This window comes from Callospermophilus lateralis, chromosome 3, assembly GCF_048772815.1.
Source record: "Callospermophilus lateralis isolate mCalLat2 chromosome 3, mCalLat2.hap1, whole genome shotgun sequence".
Lineage (NCBI taxonomy): Eukaryota > Metazoa > Chordata > Mammalia > Rodentia > Sciuridae > Callospermophilus > Callospermophilus lateralis.
The window spans coordinates 4,135,133-4,160,397 of NC_135307.1; the positions used below are offsets into that span (position 1 = coordinate 4,135,133).

General features: G+C 51.5%; 1 protein-coding gene across 1 annotated transcript in view; it reads left to right on the plus strand.

Moving 5' to 3' along the window:
- Cdc42bpb (CDC42 binding protein kinase beta) overlaps positions 1–21,452 on the plus strand; it is an 89,910-nt gene extending 68,458 nt beyond the window's left edge. The window contains exons 22-37 of the mRNA XM_076849588.2: positions 3,519–3,608; positions 3,961–4,038; positions 5,258–5,363; positions 5,685–5,821; positions 6,386–6,525; positions 7,713–7,794; positions 9,388–9,604; positions 9,753–9,815; positions 10,714–11,310; positions 14,055–14,152; positions 14,241–14,325; positions 14,445–14,562; positions 14,670–14,787; positions 15,512–15,617; positions 15,705–15,775; positions 20,217–21,452. Of these exons, the coding sequence (XP_076705703.1) occupies positions 3,519–3,608; positions 3,961–4,038; positions 5,258–5,363; positions 5,685–5,821; positions 6,386–6,525; positions 7,713–7,794; positions 9,388–9,604; positions 9,753–9,815; positions 10,714–11,310; positions 14,055–14,152; positions 14,241–14,325; positions 14,445–14,562; positions 14,670–14,787; positions 15,512–15,617; positions 15,705–15,775; positions 20,217–20,348 (2,238 nt within the window). The 3' untranslated portion in view covers positions 20,349–21,452. The remainder of the gene's footprint in view (positions 1–3,518; positions 3,609–3,960; positions 4,039–5,257; positions 5,364–5,684; positions 5,822–6,385; positions 6,526–7,712; positions 7,795–9,387; positions 9,605–9,752; positions 9,816–10,713; positions 11,311–14,054; positions 14,153–14,240; positions 14,326–14,444; positions 14,563–14,669; positions 14,788–15,511; positions 15,618–15,704; positions 15,776–20,216) is intronic.
- Positions 21,453–25,265: the final 3,813 nt, after the last annotated feature.

Below are 25,265 nucleotides of genomic sequence, written 5' to 3' on the forward strand. Positions count from 1 at the left end.
TTAAGTGAATTTAGATAAATTTATGGCAAATCAGAAATAATGGACTATGATTTGACTACTGGTGGGGGCCATGAGCATACCAGTAAATTAAGATATGATGACGCTGTAGGTTAGAGGCACTTACAGTAGTAGAGCTGCTCCCTAGAGAGCTTTCCCACCTCACACCTAGTGCAAGCTGATGAGGAAGTGCTCACGCTTTCAGGGCAGACATCTGCACTAGCCTCTGACTGCGTAGTCTTTTTGGGTAACTTTTTGAAAGATAAATTCTCATACTGCAGAATATAATAATCAATTGTGTTACCATTTGTGTGACTTCCATGTGGCTGTACTCATAAGAACAAATTGGTACTGGTCATGGAGGCGCACGTCTGTGATCCCAGTGGCTTGGGAGGCTAAGGCAGGAGGACTGTGAATTCAAACCCAGCCTCAGCAACTTAGTGAGGCCCTAAGTAGCTCAGTGAGACCCTGTCTCTAAATAAAATACAAAAAACGGGCTGGGGATGTGTCTCAGGGGTCAAGTGCCCCAGGGTTTAATCTCCAGTACCAGAGGAAAACAAGAACAAATTGGCACCTAGCAGCTTGGCTGGTGACCAGTGAGCCAGCCTGCCATGGGGCCAGCTCCAGCAGAAGTCCAGTCATGTAACCACTCTTCTACTTGGGAAGCAGCCGCAGAGCACAGAATGAGTCTGTCCTCCACCCTCTTGTGCCAAGTTCCTGGTGGCACTCCAGGAAGGCAGGAAGGTTGTTCACTCTATTTCTGAAGCACTAAGGTGGACCCTTTCTAGCAGCCACTTGAAACAAACCAAAATGCTGGAATAATGAAAGCAGCTCTCATTGAAGGACTCGAGATGAGGTGCCTTTAGGTAGTGGCTTTCCAACTTTTTATTTACACTTTTATATGTATTTTATGTGTGTGTATATATATATAGTTGTTGATGGACTTTTATTTTATTCATTTATGTATATGTGGTGCTGAGACTTGAACCCAGTGCCTCACACAAGCAAGGCAAGAGCTCTACCACTAAGCCCATATTTCACTACTTTGATCAAGAAAATGGAAAAAATGGTATATCATGAGTGTGTGCCAACCCCAAAGACATTCTGCTGGGTTCTCCCCTCCCTCCCTTTGCCATTACACACAGACTTTCTCCCCCTGAACTGTGTGAAAGTGGCCCCTAAAATACTTCAGCATTTCCCATTCCGTGTTATCAGTGTCATCATTCAGAAACATTTTGCCCAGTGTGAAACTGCATGGCAAATTCCCCTATGGTCCCAGCAGCATCCTTGATAGTTGGTTTCCTTCCCAGTTCAGAATCCACCAGAGGGCATGGGTCACCCTGAGACGCAGCTCTCCTATGTCTGTCAACCTTGGACAGAGTCGCTGTCTCGCCCCCCACTCCTGCCCCTGTGATGTCCTGCACTCTGGAATGACGTGGGCTGGACATCTTGGCAGAATCCTGCACAGGGGGTGCTGCGCCTCCCACTTACTCTGCCCATTTCATCACTAGGCTGAGGTGTCTGCTGGAGTGGCTCCTGTCCTGAGCAACAGCCTCCTGGGACTGCGCGTCACCACCATGGCACACTCCTGACCCCTTGGCCTGTCAGCATGTTGTGCTTTTATCAAATTTCATCCATGTCTTTTCCCTGGAGTTCTCCTCAGTTTTTAAGAAGCGAACACATTTGGCTATTACTTGCTCACTGGGTCTTGACAGGCCTGATGCTGTGTGAGCCCCTTTCTAGTCACTGTGGTGCCAGACCCCATCATGGTGAGGAAGGGGCAAAGTTTCCAGAACCCAAGGCATTGGCCAGCGGTAACAGGATGTGGTGAGGAAAGAAGTGCTTTTTCATAAAGTTAGTGAACAGAATACAGATCTCAGTGGCAGGTTTCCAGCCAGTCCCGCCAGCCAGTGCCGTCCATCAGAAGCCACAGCCATGGACAGCACGGTCCAAGAGGAGGCAGGTCGTTCCTGTTGCCCCATCCTGTAGTCAGCACCCTCTTAATGCCTCTGTGATGTGAGAGGAAGAGTGCTCACCGTAAAGGAAAAGGCTTAGTTGGGCTGAGACAGCCGGACTGGGAGCGGTCCCACTCTGGGACTAGCCTTTGGGAGCTGCTGCCCTCCCCGTGTTGGGCACATTGCTGTGGCCAGAAGCCTCTCCAGCCACGGCTCTCTGGAGGTATTTTCTCACCAGCATTTGCTGGATGAGGAGCAATGGTTTTGTTCCCCTATCCATTACACCAGGATGCCCTCCTCTGCCCCTTACCCCTAGTTGTGGAAGTGTGTGCCTGTGGCTGTCCCCAGAGCAGGCTGCCTCCTCATGCTCCCTTCCTGCGCTTGCATCCATCTGACTGCTTGAGCACTGAGACCAGTGGAGTTCTACAAGCTGATGAAATTGGATTACTGGGTGTTCCTGCTCCTCATTCATCAGATGGGTCTCTGGCTTGTGTGATGTGCCTTACTTTTGGGTTGTTTGCTTACACTTTTTTTTTTTTTTTTTTTTTGCTTACACTGATAATTAATTGATCCGGTCTTTCCCTTGTGGATTCATTCACAAATTTAAATGCTACAACACAGTTGCGGTGCCACCGCTGCCTTCCCAGCTGAGTGTAGCTTCACGCTCAGCAGCCCAGTTGACTGCAGCTGTTGGAAATGCACAGGGGATGTGGGCCTAACACAGCTGTGGGCTGTGCTCTCAGGCATGGGCCAGTGCTGCTGCACTTTTGCACACAATTGGTGTGGGCAGTGTCAGCAGTGACAGCATTGATGCCTGTTCCAGGGATACTCATCACCACAGGGCTGCTCTGAGTGACTTCGGAGAGAAGCCTGTGGGCCGCCTTGGGACTCTTGTGGTACTGGATTGATGGACTGCTTTCAGGGAAGGTTGTGCTCCTGCTCGCAGGCCCATGGGCCTCTGTTGGTTGCTTCTTTTTTGTTTGTTTGCCTGTTTTTTTAGTACTAGGGATTGAACCCAGAGACACACTATTGAAGACAGAGTCTCACTGAGTTGTTTAGGACCTTGCTAAGTTGCTGAAGCTGGCTTTGAACTTTCAGTCCTCCTACTTCTGCCTCCCAAGCCGCTGGGATTACAGGCATGCGCCACTGTACCTGGCCTGTTTATTGTTTCTTGATCCCTGAAAAGAGGTTTAGAACCATCTGTCTAGTTGGTCAGTTCTACAGAAAATTGCTTACAGCTAATTCAAAAGATTGACATTTCCCGGTTTCCTACCCTTAAGTGGCTGGGGATGGGAGGTGGAGGTGGGGAGTGGATGGAGGGGAGGCCAGATGCTCTCACCTTTGGTAATAATAGTGGCTTACCAGACTCCACCTCCCCATGTGGTCACCATTGCAGCCTCAAAAGGCCAAGGGCAGCAGTCCTCAGGGAAGGCAGGACAGCTATAAATGAAGTGGAGACTCCTGATAAGCCAGGAGGCCCCGGGATACAGGAATAAGGACTGGATTCTGGGCCCCAGTAGGTTTTGCTTTATATTAAGAATGTTTTCTTTATCTTTCCTTCCATAGACTAGTTCAGCCAGTGAGCAAGAAGCACAGGCTCCAAAGACAGAAGTATCCCCATCAGTTTCTGTGGCCGCAGGCACAGAGCAGCAAGAGGTGAGGCCGTGTTGCCCTGTCCATATCTGGGAGCCCTTGGCTCCGCCCCATGTTCACATGATGCGGCTGATGCCATCGTGAGCAGCAGCCACCCTAACAGCAAGGCCAACTCTCCTGGCCCCTGCCTGCAGCCCTCTCCCTGGCTCCTGGCCCACCTTTACCTTCTGAGCTCTTGCTAGTCCATCAGCTGGATGAGCAAGGCTTCACTAGGTATCTCAACAACATAATGAATTAAAAATGTAGAATGTTAATTACTAACAAGTTCTAGAAAAAAATAAACCCCTGACAGGTTCTGGCATCTGAGCACAGTGCTGCCAAAGGACAGTGCTCACATTTTCCACCTGTCTCCCAGGACATGACTCGGCCCCCACAGAGGCCACCTGCTGTGTCGCTGCCCACCACACAGGCCCTCGCCCTGGCTGGACCAAAGGTAGGGCATTTCTTCTCAGGCACCCTCTTGTTTTTAGAAAACAGTGTTTGTGTAAATAAAATGGGTGTATTAAGTTTGTGTACACAAAGTAAGGCCCTGGTGTTCTAGTGGTGATTGTTTAGAACAGTGAGCCAACTGGTCCTGTCATACTGAAGCTGCACAACGCAGGTTAGCTAGAAACTGCCAGAGTTCAGTCTCCCAGCCCTGTTCCTCTCTCAATGGGAACCTCTTTTATATCCAGTTCCTTCTCCAAAATTATTTGTATTTATCTGGCTACACTTAGAGATGTAGTTGTGGATGAGAATTTCTCCCCACCATAAATGGAACTATACTTGAATGTCCCCACCTTGAGTGCACCCCTGTGCCTGAGTGTGTGTGTGGCTCCATCCTCTTCCTATGCTGGCCTAGGGCCTCTGCAGGGTGGTCCTCTTCCTCTCATATGTAAACGTCGGTACAGATGATAAGTTACCCTGGGTCAAGCCTAGCAAGCGCCCAGCCTTATGCCTGGGGTGGAGCTTCTGTTCTGTTTAACGTAGACCAGTGTCTGCAGTTCTAGCTAGAGATGAAAAGCTTGATCTTGTTTGAGAGTGATTGAAGCTTGGACTCTGAGACATTAGTCCTTGCAGGATTGTGGACCAAGGCCTTGAGAGGCCCTTTGTCTTGTGAGCACCTGATACCCAGAAGCAGCTCCATAAGGGTGCTGTGTGTCTTGGTTTTGCCCCCCTCCTCTAGCCTCTCCCTGGGGTGCTCTGCCTGGGGTTGGCACTCACCACTCCCCACTTCTCCACAAGGTCTTGCCACAAAAGAGTAGCGTGGCACTTTTGTCGCTGTCTAGGCTTCATAAACATGCTGTCCCAGCTGGCACAGTAGGTCTTTCTAGGATTTTGCTGTGGGGACAGGGCTGCTGTAGATGTCTGTTACATTCATCTTGATCACACACCCAAGACACCTGAGCAACAGCCCAACCAAGATGTGTCCCTCAACTGGCCCCCAAAAGCCAGTTGGTGCTAATCACTGGGGGATATGCTAGCACCAGAGAGAAGGTCAGCTGTGCTGTGTGGGCCACTGGCTCGGCTCCTTGGGTCCTCTGATGAGCCATCAAGGATACATGTCTAGAGAAAAATGGCACGCTGCCACCTTTTCGAGACAAAAAAGCAGAATGACCCACCTTGTCTTGACTCCTGGGCTGCCTGACCTTCTTCTTGGTGTTCTTCTTCAGCCCAAAGCCCATCAGTTCAGCATCAAGTCCTTCTCCAGCCCCACTCAGTGCAGCCACTGCACCTCGCTGATGGTTGGACTGATCCGCCAGGGATACGCCTGTGAGGGTGAGTGCTGGCCATTGTCCAGAGGCCACATTGTCCACATGTGACCTTGACATACTCTGGGCCCTGGCTTCCTTCTTACAAGCACTAGTAAGGGCCTGGCCATCTGCACTTGCTGTATCCACAGAAGGCTGCAGCAGGCAACTATCGCCTGTCAACCATCATAGCTTATAACACCCACAGCTAGTCCCCTGTGCGTTTCCCTTGGAGGCTCTGTGGAGGTCAGGTCCTGCATGTCACCTTCCCTCTTTGGGTTGGGTGCCAGGGGCCATTGTGCTCCTCCTTGGAGTTGCATGGTGCAAGAACCAGACTCTTCTCTTACAGTGTGTGCGTTTGCCTGCCATGCGTCCTGCAGAGACAGTGCTCCCCAGGTGTGCCCCATCCCACCTGAGCAGTCAAAGAGGCCTCTCGGCGTGGATGTACAGAGAGGCATAGGAACGGCCTACAAGGGTTGTGTCAAGGTAGGAAGGGGGTCTGCAGCTTCTGTCCACGCCCTGGCTGGCTCACTCTCTTTGGTCAGCTCACCATGTCTTTGAAGTGTGGTAACAACTAAACACAGCTCCTTCTGAAGCAGTGCTTCCACTGAATGAGTGACCCAAGCACTGGTCCTGGGAGGCTTCCCTCCCTGGAAACAATGCAGCAAGGCCTTTGAGTAGGCTGAGGGCCCACCGAAGCCCTGCTCTCCCCACGTTTCCTTCCTCATATGCTGAGCACGGCCAGTGAAAGGCATGGTTCCAAAGCTCAGAGTTGGCGAAGCTCCGAGTCCTTTCCCACGCAGCCGTGGGTGCTGTGTTTGGTGTGAGCCTGGCTGTTTGCTGCATAGTCACTGCTCCTGCATCACCTGGGTCACGTGTGGAATTCTCCTCCGCAGCCCCTTGAGCTTCCTTGGCAAGGGCCACTCCACCCTTAATTCAGACTCAGCCCTCACTACCAGCCTGGGGGGCCTTGCAGCATCCACCTGCTGCCCAGACATGTCCTGACTGGCCTCCCTGGCCCAGAGGAACATGGTCACTGTTCATCTGTAGGTCCCAAAGCCCACAGGGGTGAAGAAGGGATGGCAGCGGGCCTATGCGGTGGTCTGTGACTGCAAGCTCTTTCTGTACGACCTGCCTGAGGGAAAGTCCACCCAGCCAGGCGTCGTCGCGAGCCAAGTCCTGGACCTCAGGTTTGTTGCCTACAACACCACTCATGTTCTGTGAATCTTGTTCCACATTTGTCTTTGCTAAAATAAGTTTGTGGCTGGGTAACCATTAATGTTGCTTATACTTCTATCTTCCTAAGTGTACTGTTTCAAAGAGTGAAAAACTGAGTTGTTACTTAAGTACATGCTATAACTTTCCTGCTTTGAATATTTGTAAATTTCAAATCTGCCAGATGGAAATTTAACACAAAACTATACCCCAGGAACGAGCAGAAAATCCCAGAGAAAAATGGTACCGACTCTGGCAGTCTGTGCCTTGTGTACCACTGGGAGTTCTCTGAGCCAGGGCTCTGTGTGGCTATAGCTGTGACACTCTGACCTCATCTCTTCTGTCAGGTGGTACCTACCACCCTGGCTGGCATCAGATGCATGCAGAGTGCAGGCCAGGGGGCTTTGCCTGCCGTCCTCCCCATTTTCTCCGACTTCATGCCTCTGGTCCTCGGGCTCCCTGTCTATAGAGTGAGGACAGGATTGCACTATTGATGCAGAGGCTGCTGTGCAGGTCAAGCCAGTGACTAGAGGGAGGCACTCTCCAGAGCTTGGACGCAGGCCTGTGCATGGGTGCACTGCTGTTGTCTTGCCCTGTGCCGCCTGAGATGGCAGGTGCTGGCTGCAGGATTGACTCCTGCACTGGCTGGATTTAGGGTCTGGCCTGGAGATTCGGGTTGCAGCATTGGTTCTTAGGGGGCAAGAGATGTGCAGCAGTACCCTCCCTACTGTCCTTTGCCATGCAGAGGTGTGCCCTAGGCTGGCATGAGCCTAAGTCACAGGCACTGCCTGAAGGCAGTTGGTGGCCAGCATGCAGACCCTATGTCCAGGGTATGCTGGAGCTATGCCTCCATGCTGGCTTCAGCCTTCCTTTTCACACATGGCTGAGAAATGGCCACCTGATGATGCCAAGTGACTGATGTAGAGTTGTAGCTGTGGGACAGTGACAGTGCAAGTCAGGGCGCAGCCTGTGCTCTCAGCCATTCTAACCATTGAAGCTCCTGCAGGAGTCTGGAGCAGTTGTGGGTTTGGTCACTGTAAGTGTCTCCTGGTCCAAGAGGTGACAAGGGCCTGCTGTGTCGGGGGAGGTAGCTTGGCATGGGTATCCTCTTCATAGAGTGGCTTGCTGAAGGGTGGCAACCAGGTGTGTTTTTTCTTACCAGGGATGACGAGTTTTCAGTAAGCTCAGTTCTGGCCTCAGATGTCATCCACGCAACACGCCGAGACATTCCCTGTATATTCCGGGTATGATTTTTTTTTCTATATTTCATTAATTATTTTAAAAATCACATGGTTACTGGGTGCAGTGGCACAGTCCTGTAATCTCGGTGGCTCAGGAGGTTGAGGCAGGAAGATGGCAGCCTCAGCAATTTCACGAGGCAAAATAAAACATGAAAAGGGCTGGAGATGTGGCTTGGTAGTAGAGCTCCCCTGGGTTCAATCTCCAGTACTCAAAAATAAGAAAGTAAAAAGTCCTGGGAATTTAGCTCAGAGGTAGAACACCACTGGGTTCCATCCCCAGTACTGGGAAGATGGTTAAATTACATTGATTCCTCTGAGCATTTCGTGCTGCAGCAGGTACTTGTGAACATCCAGAGCAGACCCTTTCCCTGCTTCTTCTCTTACCCAGGTCCTCATGCACATCTGCCCACCCCCTAACCCCTAACTGAGCAGCACCCCCCATCGCCATCAGCCTGCGACCTTCTGGTGGGACACTTCCTGGCAGCCACTCCTGAGGTCCCACACACTTCACTGGCCTTCCCTTTTCACCTCCTAAAGCGCCTTTCCCTCTTGGTCTGCAGCTCTTGCCTGGGCCATGGTGACTCCTGGTTCCAGAAGGGTTCTGCTCTAGCATGCCACTCCCAGCATTTTCTCATCACTAACAGCAGAACTGGGGTCATTTTTTTTTTTAATTAAGTTGACCTGGCTTGTGAGCCCCTCTGTGGCTGAGCCTACCCCTCCCCTCCCTTCCCCTCCCTGAATTAGAGTTAGTTGCTATGGCATTAGGAAACTTCTGTGAAGACTGGATCAGAGAAAGAACCCACACACTTCCCTTCATGAGTCAAATCTTGATTGACCGTTTACGTCTGTGAGTCATCTCTTCACTGAATCAGTGCTCTGTTCAGTAATAGCCTCTTACAATACAAACGTCACCACTGTCACATGCTTACACAACCATCATCATTGTATGGCTAGTAAAAATCTCCAAGCTTCCTTGTAAGTTCCTGGTGAATGCTCAGAGGAAGGAGGATTTTAGACTCTTCGTCTTTCCTGGACACGTTTTTTCTTTTGCTTTTCTTTTCTTCTCTTTTCCTTTTTTTTTTTAATACTGTTTTTTGTTTGTTTGTTTGTTTTGTTTTGTTTTTTAGTTGTAGTTGGACCAATATCTTTATTTTATTTATTTATTTTTATGTGGTGCTAAGGATTGAACCCAGGTCCTGCCCGTGCTAGACAAGCACTCTATCGCTGAGCTACAACCCCAGCCCCTTTCCTGGACACTTTCTAAGAGTATACTTTTAAATTATAATAAAATTACCCAAGAAAGCAAAAATGGATGGTTACACCATAGTTTTGGCAAGAGCAGAATTAACTGAAATCTGACCAGGAAGAAACTTTGTGGGACTGTGTTTATAGCCTCACCCCTTCCTGCTTACTGCTGCTGAGAGTTGCGGGGCCAGCAGCTAAAGAGCCCCTGGTGACCCTTGCCAGGAAGCCCACAGGGACAGAAGCAGAAGCTCTAGGAAGCCTGACCTTCCTTCGTTGACTTGCAGGGCGAGTAGCTCCTAGGCAGGCCTGGCTCTGACTCCTGTTGTCTGTGTTTTGTTCTCCCTCGTGAAGGTGACAGCCTCTCTCTTAGGTTCACCTGCTAAGAACAGCTCGCTGCTCATTCTGACAGAGAATGAGAACGAGAAGAGGAAGTGGGTAGGGATCCTGGAAGGACTCCAGTCCATCCTCCATAAAAACCGGCTCAGGAACCAGGTCGTGCACGTCCCCCAGGAAGCCTATGACAGCACGCTGCCACTCATCAAGGCCATCCTCACTGCCGCCATCGTGGGTAAGTCCTCGTGGGCTTCAGAGGCAGAAGTTGGAATGGCTGTGACTCCAGGCCAGAGTTCAGTCAGGACCGCCCTGCCCCAGTGTGCAGTTCCCAGGTGTCTGCAGAGGCAGATGGCTGGCTAACAGGACATGTGTTGTTCCCCCAGATGGAGACAGGATTGCCATTGGCCTGGAAGAAGGGCTCTATGTCATCGAGGTCACCCGGGATGGTATGTGAGCAGGGGCCCCCACCCGTCATCTCAGGTCCAGCCTGGGTGCCTACAGCACGCAGCCCGAAGGGCTCAAACGAGTTGGCCCCACGTATGAGTCCAGTCCCCACGTGGAGCATCATGTAAGCAAGAGAAAGGCCAGTGGGAAGCAGCCGTGATAGCTGCCTCTGCCAAGCGCCCCCAGTGTGTTAGCATGCCAGGCGACAGACAGCAGGATGGTACCACATGCCTGGTGATGCGAGTGTATCCTCCCTACGTCAGAGTCCCCAGAGTCGGGGCTAGAGTGCCTCGCAGGGGGACCTGGTGGCAGCAGGCACTGAAGCACTGGTCCCTTAGTTCTGTGCTGTATGTGTCACTCTTGCCAGAGGGCTGTGGCCAGCAGGCCCTTCTGCACAGTGAGGGTGAGCCCAGAAGCCTTGTGTGGCCGTAGCAGCCTGACCAGTGGTTCAGATTGTAGAGCAGAGTGAGGATGGAGATTCTGAGCCCCTGCAGGTCCAGGGTTAGTGTGGGGCCGGTGAGGGGTGGGCACTTTCAGAGTTTGTTGGAGGATCTGGGGAGGCTGAAGATAGCATTTGTTCTCTGTATTCAAACCAAGGTTTCTTTGGTTAGGACATGAACTGGAATGAGGTCCATGTCTACCCCACAGGGCCTCACTGCCCTCAGGAGTGGTGCTCAGTGAGGGCCCTGGCACACTGGGGGCTTGTGGGGTCAGGGGTGTTAGGACCATAGTAGGCAGTGGGCAGATGCTCCCGGGCGTTTGTGCCTCTGGCCCCGTGCTGAGGATGGCTAGGACTGGCCACAATAGGGGGCTGCAAGGACCTTGACACAGGTCCCTAGTAGAGCTGGGGATCTGTGAGACGTCGATGGCTTCCCCTCACCCTTGTCCTCCTCACCACAGTGATCGTCCGTGCTGCTGATTGTAAGAAGGTGTACCAGATTGAGCTTGCACCCAAGGAGAAAATTGTCATCCTCCTCTGTGGGCGAAACCACCACGTGCACCTCTGTCCATGGTCTTCCTTTGACGGAGCAGAAGGCAACTTTGACATCAAGCTTCCGGAAACCAAGGGCTGCCAGCTTATAGCCACTGCGACGCTAAGAAAGAGCTCCTCCACCTTTTTGTTTGTTGCGGTGAAGCGGCTGGTCCTCTGCTACGAGATCCAGAGAACTAAGCCTTTCCACAGGAAGTTCAGTGAGCTGGTGGCTCCGGGACATGTGCAGTGGATGGCCGTGTTCAAGGACAGGCTCTGTGTCGGCTACCCTTCTGGGTTCTCTCTGTTGAGCATCCAGGGGGACGGGCCGTCTCTAGACCTGGTAAATCCCACTGACCCCTCGCTTGCGTTCCTCTCACAGCAGTCTTTCGATGCCCTTTGTGCTGTGGAGCTCAAAAGTGAGGAGTACCTGCTTTGCTTCAGCCACATGGGACTGTACGTGGACCCTCAAGGCCGGAGGTCACGCATGCAGGAGCTCATGTGGCCTGCGGCTCCTGTCGCCTGTAGTATGTATATGTTTTCTGTTGCCATACCCCGTTGCCGCTTCTCACGTCCACGGTCGGCATGTGCTCCTTTGCTGTGGTTTGTCTCCCAGTCCGTAGCTGAGCGGTTGCAGGAGCAGGAGGGGCCTAGGCTCCGAGCACTGGCCAGATGCCACACCGCAGCAGTACAGGGACCCTGCAGGTCGCCCCGGCCTGCCTGCTACCCTGAGCATGCTGCCTCATTGCTCCTGGGGCTTTGCAGGTGCCCCACAGAAGAGCCCCATGGGGGGCCTGTGGGCAGAGGGCACAGTGAATCAAAGAAGGACCTTGTGTTTAACGCTTTCTAAAAAGGCATTCCTCGGGCCGTGTAAACTTATACAGCAATACAGTAAACTAAAGGGTTTTGGTGGCCAGGAAAAAGTCAACCCTGATGTCTAGGTCATAGGGGCCAGTGTTTCCTGGGAGTGGTAGGAGCCATTCTGTTTTCAAACAGCCGAGTTAGTAGTTTGTTCAGTGTTAGTGACTTCTGTATGGACACCTGTGGCACTGGGCATAGCTGGGATGACTTGGGCACCTCCGGGGCCTAAGCCTGACAGATGACCACTTCAGCCAGCCTGCAGCCTAGTTCTTTGAAGGGTCTTCAGCCTGGAAGTTCTCCGTCTGGCTGTCATGGGATTATCAGGGTAGTAGCAGGTAGCCAGCAAGCAGGGCAGCCAGCAGGACACACAGCCCGCAGTGGGGGCACTGGAGCAGGAGGTGGGTATCATGTTTGCCCTTAATCACCTGAAACTGAAGCCTTCGTCTTCCTTACCTGTAGCCTTGCCAACTGGCAGTGTGCCCAGGGCACTGGGGCTAACACCCAGGCCTGGGGTGGGCTGCAGTGTCGCACACTATCCTGTACACTGGGACAGCAGGGTTGGGGTGGGGGTGGCTGCAGGCCAGACCTGGAGTATGGTGCCATGCTCCTGGTCTCTGTCCTCAAGTGCACTCAGTGCAGGGCTCCTGCCCACACACAACTCCTGCTTCCCAGGGTCCTTTGATTGTTTGGCACAGTTGAGGTTGAAAGGGATTCGGGTCACTAGTGCAGTGTTTCTGTAGGTGGCCACGTATAACCATGGACACCTGAGGTCATTGTGTCTCTGCCTTCATGGTCTCCTGTCTTCTCTGCCCTGTGCGTAACAGATGCCAAATCAATTTCAGAGCTGGTAAAAAATAATTTAACATTTAGGGTGAAGAGGTGCTTCTGCAGATCTGTATGCTGAGTACTGTGTACCTGGCCATCTCTTAGTGATGCCAGTAAGGTCTTGCAGAGGAGACTGAGAACCACAGCGGTTCTGTAACTTGCTAATCTTCAAACTCCAAAGCCCATATTCTCTCTGCTGTATTAATTTTTTAGGTTATTTGTTTCTTTAGACATCTCAATTTTTTCATTTATCAGAAACGAAACCCCCACAGCAAGTAAGAGTTCTTCTCCCAGAATTCCCCTGTGAAGATTGCACACCTGAAAGTCAATTCAGGGTCAGCTTTTGCATGTGGCCTTTAAAAAGTGGGCCAGCCTCGTGTCTGGAATGTCACTTGTGAGAAGCTGGTGACTAGGCCCAGCACCCTGTCTACCTCCCCGGCCCTGCTGTCCTTCCTTTCCCCTGCACAGGGGCAGGAGAGGCTGGCGGTGCGGGCTGGCTGCAGGACGAGCCGGAAGTGGAGCCGAGGTGCTCATGCGCACTCCAGCTGGACAGCATGAGGTCAACTGACCTGGGATTTGGAAGACTGGGCACAGCTTTCTCTTAACTTCATGCCCTGCTGGCTTTTAGCTTTGCCTGTCCATGAGGGGCCACCTGGGAACTGTGCCAGGGGGAGGTTGAATAGCAGCAGTTAGGGTGCCTAGAGGGTGGCCCCCTGTGGGAAGTGGTCACCCACTGCTCCTAGTCCATCAGGTCATGCAGGTGGCCTTCACTGCCATCCTCAAAAATGGGGGCATCCTCTCAACCTCCCATGCCCACTGTCAACCTAACGGCTGGCCAGCTGCTGTCAGTCAATGGGAAGATACACCAGCCATAAGTGACCATTCTCATGTGTTTTCAGAGCAGGCTGCTAGAGGGTTCCCCCACATCCTGAGGGATCTGTTTGACAGAACCATGCTGTGGCGAGGTCTCACACACTCACCCAGAACCTGCCTGCCTTGGTGGTGTCTGGACGAGGGACCACCCCACTGCATGGTGCTGAATAGTTGGCCCCACCTGAACTCTACACCTGTGGACCTAGATAGGCTTCTATAACCATCAATTCTTATAGGAGAACTAGATGAAAAAACAAGCTTTTAAAATCATTCTAAGTATCTATACTGTGGTGTTTAAGCTGTCATATACAGACAAGTCCGTGGCACACACCTTCAATCCCAGATACCCTAGAAGCTTAGGCAGGAGGACCACAAGTTCAAGACCAGCCTAAGCCACTTAGCAAAGCCCTCAGCAACTTAGTGAGACCCTGTCTCAAAAATAAAAAAAGGCTGGGGATGTGGCTCAGTGGTTGAGCATGTGAGTTCCATCCCCAGCACCAAAAATTTATGTAGTTACGCTGGGGGTGGGGGGGGTGACACGTTAAACGTGTGTATCACCCTGTAATGAACACGACTGGTAAGGTGGGAACATGAAGCCCAGGGAGCAGGCAGTGCTGCCCCCTTCTCTGCACTTTGTCAGGCCGAGGTGGCCTTAGGAGGTAGCAGGCAGGGCCCAGTGCTGCTACTCACCCATTGGCTCCATCTGTGTCAGGCTGCAGCGGCTCCCACGTTACCGTGTACAGTGAGTACGGCGTGGACGTCTTCGACGTGTGCACCATGGAGTGGGTACAGACCATCGGCCTGCGGAGGGTGAGGCAGCCTCGTGGTCTTGTGTGGGTGGGCTTCCCCTGCCCACCTGTGGCCAAACGTGACTGTCACTCTCTGATTTCCAACACAGATAAGGCCCCTGAACTCTGATGGCAGCCTCAACCTCCTTGGCTGTGAGCCTCCGCGCCTTATCTACTTCAAGAGCAAGTCCTCAGGTGAGCCTCCCATCATAGGGGGCAGAAGCCTGGCCCCAAGCACCCAGCAGTTGCTCTCAGGCCTGGGGGATACTTGCCACTCAGCAGCAGCCATGGTGACTGCATGCTCTCTGCTGCAGGAACGGTCCTCAATGTGCCAGACACCTCAGACAGCAGCAAGAAGCAGATGCTCCGGACTCGAAGCAAACGGCGCTTTGTCTTCAAGGTGCCGGAGGAGGAGAGGCTGCAGCAGAGGCGGTAAGGGCCAGGGCCCTGGCTGGCCAGGCCTTGCCTGAGAAAGGACTGGCTCGGAGCTGAGAGGATTTTTACATATTCCTGAATCTCAGAACGTTTCCTTTCCCCAGAGAGATGCTCAGAGACCCAGAATTGAGGTCCAAGATGATATCCAACCCCACCAACTTCAACCATGTGGCCCACATGGGCCCAGGCGACGGGATGCAGGTGCTCATGGACCTGCCTCTGGTGCGTTCAGGGCTGGGGGGTGGGGGGCGTCCTGTGCAGGCAGCTGGCTCTGAAACTCGAAGCAGGGCCCACCTAGGACCTTGCTCCCCAGCCTCTCACTGTCACATTGACCTGGAGCACCTATCATGTGGCCACCTGCTTAAGCTCCCTTCTCTAGCATTTTTCTTGTCCTGGGCATCCGTGTGCCACCTTGAGCCACTTGCTACACCATGGGTGGGCATCTTGGCTGGTGGCAGGCCCTGCTGTTTTCACCTCATTGTCCCTTAGGAAACCAGCCCTAAGAGAATGGTTTCTAACTTCTTAGTATAAACACAGTGACATGCTTTTTAAAAATCCTAAATGTGCAAGTTGGGCCCAGTGAGGCACACCTGAAACCAAGCTGAGGCTGAGGCAGGAGAATCACAGTTTAAGACTAGCCTCTGCAATTTAACAAGACCCCATCTCCAAAAATAAGGGTTGGGTGTATAGCTCAGTGGTAGAGCACCCCTGGCTCAGTCCCTAGAAACTCCCCCCACAAAAAAAAAAAAAAGAAGAAAGAAATTGTAGGATTTGACTTGTGAAATTGTCATGACTGGTTCTTATCTCAAACCTAGTGGAGGCTATGTCCAGAGATCTGCAACCCATTTGCCCACTAAAGTCCCATTGTGCAGACCTTGTTGTGGGCCTGGGTGCTGGTGCAGTCTGTGGTCACTGTCCCCTGCTCATGCAATGCTCTCTCTCCCAGAGTGCTGCACCGCTCACCCAGGAGGAGAGGCCTGGCCCTGCCCCTGCCAGCCTGGCCCGGCAGCCTCCCTGCAGGAGCAAGCCCTACGTCTCCTGGCCCTCCTCAGGTACCAGAAAGGGGTGGGGCTGAGCAGGAATTGAGCTCCATCAGCTCACAGCTGTTCCCTAAGGTGACGGCTGTTCTTGCTTTGCAGGTGGGCCAGAGCCTGGAGGGACCGTACCTCTGAGGAGCATGTCCGACCCCGACCAGGACTTTGACAAAGAGGTAGGGCTTTGCCCCAGCAACACAAAGTGGCATATCCACCTGTAGGTCCACTGGTAGAGAGGACCAAAGTGGCTTTTGAGAAGGACTCTGCACTACCTCTAGGACAGCACCCAGGTCAAGCATGCTGAGGGCTGGGAGGAGGAGGCTCGCGCAGCTGTGGCCCGCAGGGGAGCAGTCCAAGGCCTGGAGGCCTGGGCAGTGTTGCCAGCCCCTCCAGAGGTCTATATGTCCTGAGGGAGGTGTGCATGTCTCCTCCTTGGTCCTGAGTCCTGGTCTCCTGCATAGCCCCTCTCTGCCCCAGTGCTAGCCCAGCCCCTCCAGCAGAGCTGCTGAGGATGTGACAGGCACATCCTGATGAAAACTTCCCTGGAAATTTATTTTCTCCCAGAAGCTTCACACCTTCCAGAATTTTCTATACAATATTTACATGTGCATGTGACATTCCAGCAGCTGCCCTGGTCCTGGAGGAACTTCCTTTCTGGGCTCTGCTCTCCTTCCTTTCCTGAGCCACTTGGTGCTGGGAGTGGGCAGCAGCACCCTCCTCTGCTTTGAGGCCATACTGCCCCATGCCTCAGTCTCCCCTGTGTGTAGTGTGGCCAAGATACAGAGAAGTGAATTGGAACTCATCTGGCACTGCAGGTGGCCTGGAAATGAGGGCCTTGGTATTGCTGCCCATAGGCAAGGGTGGAGGTGCTGGCTCCGCCCACAGCCTCAGCCCAGCACAGAGTGCTGTCCAGCATTTGCTGCCAACCAGAGGCCCACTGAGGCTGTCTCCCCAGAACAGATCAGCCGGCCCTTCCATATCTTCCCATTCTTCCCCCTCGCCAGCTCCCCATGGTCCACTGGATGCTGCAGGAATGTGTTTTCCAGCTGCTGACAGATGCTGTTTTCCATGGAGTCTACTCAAACGCTTTTCAGGAGACCAGCTTGGGCAAATTAGCAGGACCTTGTCTAAAAATAAAATGAAAAGCCAGGCATAGTGGCACCCACCTGCAATCCCAGCAATTCAGGAAGCTAAGGGTACTTAATGAGGTTCTACCTCTAAATAAAGTTTTTAAGAAGGGCTGGGGATGTGGCTCAGTGGTTGAGTGACCTTGGGGTTCACTCTCTGGTACCAAAAACAAATCTGGAGATGTAGTTCTTGGGGAGCAGGTGCCCAGCACATGTGAAGCCCCAGGTTCTACTCCAACACCAAAAAAAAAACCTTTGCAGAGTACTGTTTGTCATGGCATCTTGAAAGAATGTGACATGAGCACATATGTGTGCCTTCAGGTAGTTGCCAACGCAGCTGTGCATGTGATCAGTGCAGTGCCTGTGCCCTTGCCCTGGGGCCTCAGAGCACCACTAGGAGAGTCCTGTAGAACAGGTCTGGATCCACAGGCCCCTCACCTGGCCAGGGTGCTCTTCTTGACTGGCAGCATTCTCAGGGCTGTCCAGGTTCTTATCTAGCCTTCCCAAGTGGCCTCTGGGCTTTTGATGCCTGCAGATGTTATACATCATTATGGCATATTCCCTTGTGTCCCTGATCATGCCTGCTGTCTTACCAGCGTGCTCCTAGCGTCTGTCTGTGAGCGTTTTGCTCCATAGTTCATCCATACGGCCTCACGTTCCGGGGGGAATCATCCGTGTCACACAGTTGTCTTAATGTGGGGCTTTCTTTCCTGGAAGGTTTCAACAGGCCTCCTACTGCCTGAAACTGCTGCCTTGTAAAGGAAGGTCTTCCCCCTCCTGTTTTTATCCCCTTGACTATTTTAAAACTCTTTAAACTTCCAGTAAAGTCGCAAGAGCAGTAGCATGAGCAGACCACACGAGGACTGAGCCAAATTTGTCCTCCCGTTTCCCTTTATTCTTTTGGAAGAGCCAGTTGAAGGCACCTGCAGCATTGCAGCCCTCTGTGAGCGTCTGAGTGAGGGTGCCCCACAGCCGTGGCCACTTGCCACTCTCAGGCACTTGCCCTGGTCCTGGGCCATTCATCCTCAAACCCCCTTCTAAATCCAGAATGCAGTCATGGGGTGTGCACACTATTACCTGCCAGGTCTTTTCAGTCTTATGTGTCTGGCCTTTTGAATTTTTTATTTATTTTATTTTTTTATCTGTCTTACTTTACTTATGGTTTTGAGAGTTGAACCCAGGGGTGCTCTCCCACTAAGCTACATCTCTACCCTTTTTTAGTTTTGAGATAAGTCTCACTAACTTGCAGAGGCTGACTTTGAACTTGGAATTCTCCTGCTTCAGCCTCCTGAGGCCCTGGCCCTGGCTGGGTTTGGCTTTTCTTTCTTTTTTCTTTAAATCTTTTATGGCATTAAACTGGTTTTAGAAAGTACAGTTCTTTTGGAGAATACCCCTCAGTCAGGGCTTGTCTGATTCTCTGAATGAGGTTAAGAGTGGCAAACCCCTAGCCACCCAGGTCTCAGAGAGTCACATGAGTTTCTCCTGAAATTTCCCCGCTGGTTGCTTGTATCATGCCCTTTGACCTAAGGCAGGGACGCTCCCTTAGGTGACCATGGTGCACACCTGTCAAGTTGACAGTCTGCGTGTTCCAGTTTTCTCCGTGTCCCAGCAACATCCTTCATCACATTTCCTCTGGGGCAAGACCGAGTACACCAGGCACCACCTGTCACTGCCTGTCTCTCTAGTCCCTTTGCACTGGAACAGGCCATGGCCCTCCTTTGCTGGCTAACAGTATGTAGTTGGCCCAGGTTCCTCCCGGGCCGAGGGAGTCCTGTAGGGCCCAGCTGTCCCCGGGTAGGCACCCTGTTTATTCTACATGCACCCTGTTTGTTCTTTTAAACTCATGTGAGATCATGACACATAAAAGTGGCTTTTTATTTCTTTATTTTTTTGTGGTGCTGGGGATTGAACCCAGGGCCTTGTGTATGCGAGGCAAGTGTTCTACCAATGAGCTATGTCCCCAACCCCCCATGTCTGTTTTTAATTGGGATATTTTCTTATATGTATTCTAAATGCTAGACCCTAATCATATATGTCTTTTGCAGACATTTTCTCCTGCATGTCATCATATCACGTTCTTAATAATGTGCTTTGATATATAAAAGGTTCGAATTTTGGTGAAGTCCAATTTATTTTTTACTTTTTATTTTTTTCCTTCTGTTGCTTGGATTTTAGAAGTCTTAACCTAATAATCCACTATTGCCAAGTCCAGGGTGATGAAGATTTACTCCTGTTTTCATCTATGAGCTCTATGGTTTTAGCTATCATGTTTAGGCTGCTGGTCTGTTGGAGTAATTTTGCTTGTGATGTGAGGTAGAGCTCTGACTTCCTTCTTCTGCATGTAAATACTCAGCACATTTGTTTAAGGTTTGTTTTTCCCACTGGATGGTCTCGGCACCTATATTGAAAAATCAGTTGACCACAGGTATTATTTCTGGTCTCTCCATTCTATTCCATTATCTGTATATCTGCCTTTACATTGGTACCACGGTGTTGTAGTGTATTTTGAAGTAGTAAGTTTGGGAAGTGTGAATCCTTAAGCTTTCTTTCTGTTTAATATTGCTTTGACTATTCTGGGACCCTTGTACTTGTATATGAAACTGAGGAAAGCTTTTCTATTTCTGCAAAAAAGCCATTGGAATTTCAGTAGAGATTGTGTCGAATCTGTAGACCACTTTGGGGAGTAATACCATCTTAAGTCTTTCAATCCATGAACATGGGATATCTTTCCATTGATTGACTGACTGATTTTTAAAAGTGATTTGCGATTTATAACATACAAATCTTTTGCCTCCTTGGTTAAATTTATTTTTTATATTTACTCTTTTGAAATACTATTGTAAATGGACTTGTTTTTCTCAGTTTCCTTTTCAAGTTATTCATGGCTGGTGGGTAGAAGCACAGCTGATTTCCCTTGTGTTGATCTTGTACTTGCAGCTGTGCTGAATTCACTTGGTTTTTGTGAGTTCTTTGGGATTTCCCATGGATGGAGTCACGTATTCTACAAATGGAGATCATTGGGCTTCTTTTCCAACCTGGGCGCCTCTGTGGCCTTTTCTGGCCCAGTGTTGCTGGCTGGAACTTCCAGTGCAGTGTCGAGCTGTGGCGTTAAAAGCACACCCTTGGCTTTTTCCTGATACAGGAGAAAGCTGTCTCCACTGAATGGTATCAGCTGTGGATTTTTCATAAAGGTCCTTTCACCGTGTTGAGTGCATACTCCCAAGAGAGTGTCATTTATGACTTTTGGCCCTTTGGTTGCAGGTCATCTGGCTGCTTCACCGTCGAGTCTCTATTCTGTAATTGTCAGTACCAGGTCCTTTCTGAGTGCCTTTACAGGCTGACACCAGCAAGCTTAAGGACCTCGTGAATAGCTTATGTAGTGTTTTTCCTAACAGGAAAAGAGCAGCCACTGTGCCTGTCCCTCCAGGGCCGTATATGGCCTCCCAGCCCTGTGACAGCTGGTTCTCACGTGTTCTTTTTGCATTGACAGCCTGACTCGGATTCCACCAAACACTCAACTCCCTCAAACAGCTCCAACCCCAGCGGCCCGCCGAGCCCCAACTCGCCCCACAGGAGCCAGCTCCCCCTCGAAGGCCTGGAGCAGCCAACCTGTGATGCCTGAGACCACCAGAGCACCACCGTGGGGTCAGGGAGCGGGGATGGCCCCAGCATCAGTGCCAAGACTGAGCTGACCCTCCAGTGTTGTCCAAGGAAATGTAGATCCGTTTGTAGATATGGAGATGGAGAAAAGTCTTTATTAGAGTAATGGTCAGTTTTACACCACGTCATGCGTGGCATAGACCAGATCTATTTGTCTGCACAGCCGTGAGGCGACTCTTCTGTTTGCACATGAAGGACCACCACACACTTCCCTCCCACCCAAAGCCAGCCGGGAAGGCTGTGGGGCGCTGCTGGCTGCCTCAGCAGAGCCCCGTGAGAACCGCCACTGGGGACAGCAGGCGGCTCGGGACGCAGCCTCAGGGCCTAGGCTCTACCCTGGCTCCCGAGGCTGCGTCTGAGACCAGAGGGCAAGAGTAGGAGCCCTGAGTCGTTCCCAGCGTCACTAACGTTTGAGGACAGGAACGTGGAGGTCAGCTGTGGAAGTCCTGGTGGTGACCGTGTCCCTGTGAGCCAGAGTACTCTAGGTCACAGCCGTGTGGTGCCAGCAGCACCAGCACCACGAAGGCAGCTGCACTTCCACTTGCCACCAGGCGCCTGCCTCCTGCCACAGCCAGCGTCACCTACAGGCACACCCTGTGGCCTTCCCTTTCCGCCCCGCATGGAGCCCCGTGATTAGTAGCCCGTGTGAATCACGTAGACTCGCCCGACACTCCTGCACATCAGCCCAGCTCATGGCGCGTGATGCCTGCGCGTTTAACCTCACCCCTCTGTGTCCCATATTGAGTGACCAGGTCTGTGGCCCTGTCTCACTGAGGCTTGTGATTCACTGTGGTAGCAGATGCAGCTTGTCACAGCTGGAGACTGGGCTCCCATCTCCCACAAGGTGCGCTTGGCTGGGTGGGCACTGAGGGATGTGGCACTGCTGGCTGTCACACCCAACACCTGCCTGCCCTCTCCGCCCTCCCGGGCCTCACGCTGGGCGGGCACCTGCTGGGGGTTCTGGTTTTTACTTTTTTAATGTAAGTCTGAGTCTTTGTAATTATTGAATTGTGAGAACATTTTTGAATAATTTACCTGTCAATAAAGCAGGAGATGGCAATTTTAATGTTCCCAGTGGTTGGTTTGGGTTTGATGTTGCCCTAATTGCCTGCGCTGCCAGGAGAACCCATACAGGAAGTGCCTCCCAGAAGGTCCATGGTGTGTTGCCCTGCCCACAGAAGCTGTGCTGTGGTCAGTGTAGAAGTCACATGAAAGGCCACTGGGCTAAGCAGAAGAGCATAACCTGGAGGGGCTGCCTGTCCACGGATACATCTCAGTTCCCCAGCAGAGGGCGTCCTGGAGCAGGTGACCGACCCCCTGGCCAGGGATCAGGAGCAGCCTACAGTGAATCAGGTGATGCTTGCCACTCACTGGGACTTCCAGCTAGTCCATCCTTAGTAAGATGAACGCAGCAAAGGCACCTGCCCAGGCGTGTGGCCTGAGGATGAGTTCAGAGAGCAGCCAGCTGGGTGGCGGGCAGGGCCGGGGACCTGGGAAGTGCCCACTCTACTGTGATGGCAGCAGCTACCCCTAGCTCTGTGCTGTTCTGCAATCCACGTTGGCCAGTGGCCTGTCCTGAGCCAGGGGAGCGACAGGGCAAATTTCAGGCAAATCAGCCCTCAGGGTCCTGCCCACAAGAGGTCGGCATTGATCTGTCCCCGTTTCCTTGGCAAGCTGAACACCACACCATGTGGGGGGCATGCAGCCTTCTTCCTGTCCCACTGCAGACCTGGTGGGAGCAGTAGTGGCCACACAGGCAAAAAGGGACCTATGAAGACAGAGAAGCAGAGCCCTCAAGGGTCCACAGGGCGGGCTGTCAGCTCCACCCCACATGCCTGTCCTCAGGCCTCAAACTGCCTCAGGTTTCTGCCACTGTTTGGAAATGCTGTGGTAGACTGTGGCATCCACATAGGGGAATGGCATGTGGCCAGAGTGACAGACTGCAGCCCAGCCAGCAGGCCACTACCCAAGGGAGGCCAGGCTATGCCAGGGCCACTCAGCTCCTGCACAAGCTGCACGTGGCAGGTCCGCGCCCTTGGCCGTGTCTGCATGCCCTTGCACATGTGCACAGCTGTGGTCTGTCTTCCCACGCTGCAGTCCCAGGGCGCCTGGCTCCAGCTCTGGCAGCAGCCTACTGGTCGGCCATCCTCGGGGGAGGCGCGGCCTCACTCTGCGGTGATGCACTTGAAAGCTGTGGACTCAGAATGCAGCCAATCTTGTCAAGTCCCAACCAATGGAAAAATGAAGTTGGAGGCTGTGAAGCAGGGGACTCAAGTGCAGCCTGCCTGAGGAACAAGACCACTGGGCCAGAGCCGCACGGAGGCCGAGGCTGCCCCGCCTCACACCAAGTGCCCATGCAAGGGGGTGGCCCTGTCACTTGGTAGAGTGCTTACCTTGCATGTGCGAGGCCAGGATTTCAATCCCCAGGGAATAAAAGAAAAAAAAAATACTGTCCACCCAGCAGTTGTCCCTCCAGCTCCAGCCTGGAGCCACCCATGTCAACCCTCCCAGCCAAGGGTCCCTGTCTCACAGTCTGACATGATGGCCACTCAGAAGTCATTTGCTCTAAAACCTCCCCCTTCCTAAAGCCTCTGAACACATCTATAGCTTGCTACGGCACCGTGTCCCCACTGCAGCATTCTGTCGTCCAAAACATTCCTTAGAGACTCTCTGGTGGGTATTTAGGTGGACACACCTGGTGTCAGCAGTGGACCTGAAGCCAGGAGCGGGCGGATGGCTCCAGGAAGCAGGTGTGCTGTCCACACTGGACCTTTGTGCAGTTCTGGGGCTGGCCTTTTTTTGCCCTGCTGAATCCTCTTGGGCTGGACCCCCCTTTTTGGTAGAGGCTCTCTGCTGGCTTTAGGATAAGCCCTTTTGGGTACGCAAGCCTGCTCAGCCAGTCCCTGCCCATGCTTATTCACATTTCCTCAGAACTCTGCCAGGACTTGATGTGTCCTCTGGTGAACTGCTTCCAGTTTGTGTGCCCAGTGGAATACTTCGTGTGACCTGCGTGTCTAATTGAAGACTTGTGAGCACCTTTATTTTGGTTTCACTTTGGTTACAGGTGTCTATAAATGATTCAGCTTCTTTACTTTTCTCGCTACTTGTTTCTGAAAATCTTCCAAGAGCAAAATAAACATTGTAAAACAGGTGGACATGGGGACAGGGTGGCCACTCAAAAGCCATTAGCAGGTCCCACCAGCCGTGAGAGAGTAATGTCTAGGTGCAGCATGGTGATTGCCTGGTCATAGGCAGGTGAGGTGCCCGCTGGGTGCCTGTCAGACACAAGAAAATTCCCATGCAGCCTGGACAGTGTGGTCACAGACAAGACTGGCTGTCTGCAAGTAGAGACTCCTGTGCCGGGTGTGCTCAGCAAAACAAGGGTTTCTGCCCACACCCGCAGCTCCCGGCAGCGCTCAGGTTTTCCATGCTGTGGGAGACACTTTGGGAGATGGAAACAAAGTGGGACCCCAAGGTTTCAGAACACAACCTCACCCTCCAGGGACTCCAGCCACCACAGAGTGGTCCATTCCTGGGCATCTTCTGGCTGCACATCACTGGAAGACAATTCTTAAATGTGCAGTTATACTGCTAATGTAAAGGCTCTCTTCCTGTGCCTATTTTGAATCTGACTTTTCCATTTTATTAAGAAAAAGACGGGCTGGGGTTGTGGCTCAGTGGTAAAGTGCTTGCCAAGCATGTGTAAGGCCCTGGGTTTGATCCTCAGCACCACATAAAAATAACTAAAACAGGGCTGGGGATGTGGCTCAAGCGGTAGCGCGCTCGCCTGGCATGCGTGCGGCCCGGGTTCGATCCTCAGCACCACATACAAACAAAGATGTTGTGTCCACTGAAAACTAAAATAAATATTAAAAATTCTCTCTCTTTAAAATAAATAAATAAATAAAAATAACCAAAATAAAAGTGCTGTGTCCTACTACAACTAAAAACTAAATTAAAAAAAAAAAAAGAAAAGGGCTGGGACTGGGGCTGGGGCTCAGCAGTTAGAGGGCTCGCCTCGCACACGCGAGGCCCTGGGTTTGATCCTCAACACCACATAAAAATAAATAAATAAAATAAAGGTATTGTGTCCAACTACAACGAAAAAATAAATATTTTTTATAAAAAAGAAAAAAAGGGTAAACCCCAGCTTTAAAGTTTTTTTTTATGGCATTTCAGTCAAGATGGGAAAACCTTTCCAAATTAATGGTGTTGTAATTTACCATAGCTCCGAAGTAATCTAGACACCAGAGAGTTACCCCCTTTTAGAAATAAGAATTTTGGTTTGCCTGCAAACACTGGCTTAGGGTGATGAAAGAGTTAATTAAATGATTAATAATCTAAAAGGAAACAGTATTTTTTCATATAGCGAGCCATAAGAAAATATCTTTCTGCCCAAAGAGCTGGTTCTTTAAAAATATAAACAAAATTGACAAACCTTCAGCTCTATAATCTAACCATAAAGAGAGAGCGGACCCAAATAAATAAAATTAGAAATGAGAAAGAGACATTATAACTAATAACAAATTCAAAGGATCTTTTGAGACTATTTTGAAAAATTATGTTACCAACTTAAAGTCTACATGTGGACAAATTTCTGGACACATGACCTACCGAAATCAAACCAAGAGTGTATAAAAAACCTGAATAGGCTGGGTGTGTGCTGTGCACCTGCAATTCCAGTGAGTCTGGAGGCTGAGGGAGGAGGATTGCAAGTTCAAGGCTAGCCTCAGCAACTTAGCTAGACCATGTCTCAAAGCCAGTCAGGGATGTGGCTCAGTGCTTAAGTGTAAGTGCCCTGGGTTCAATCATTGGTACCAAAAAAAGGGAAAAAAGCTCAGTGGTAAAACACCCCTGGGCTGAATCCCCAACTAAAAAA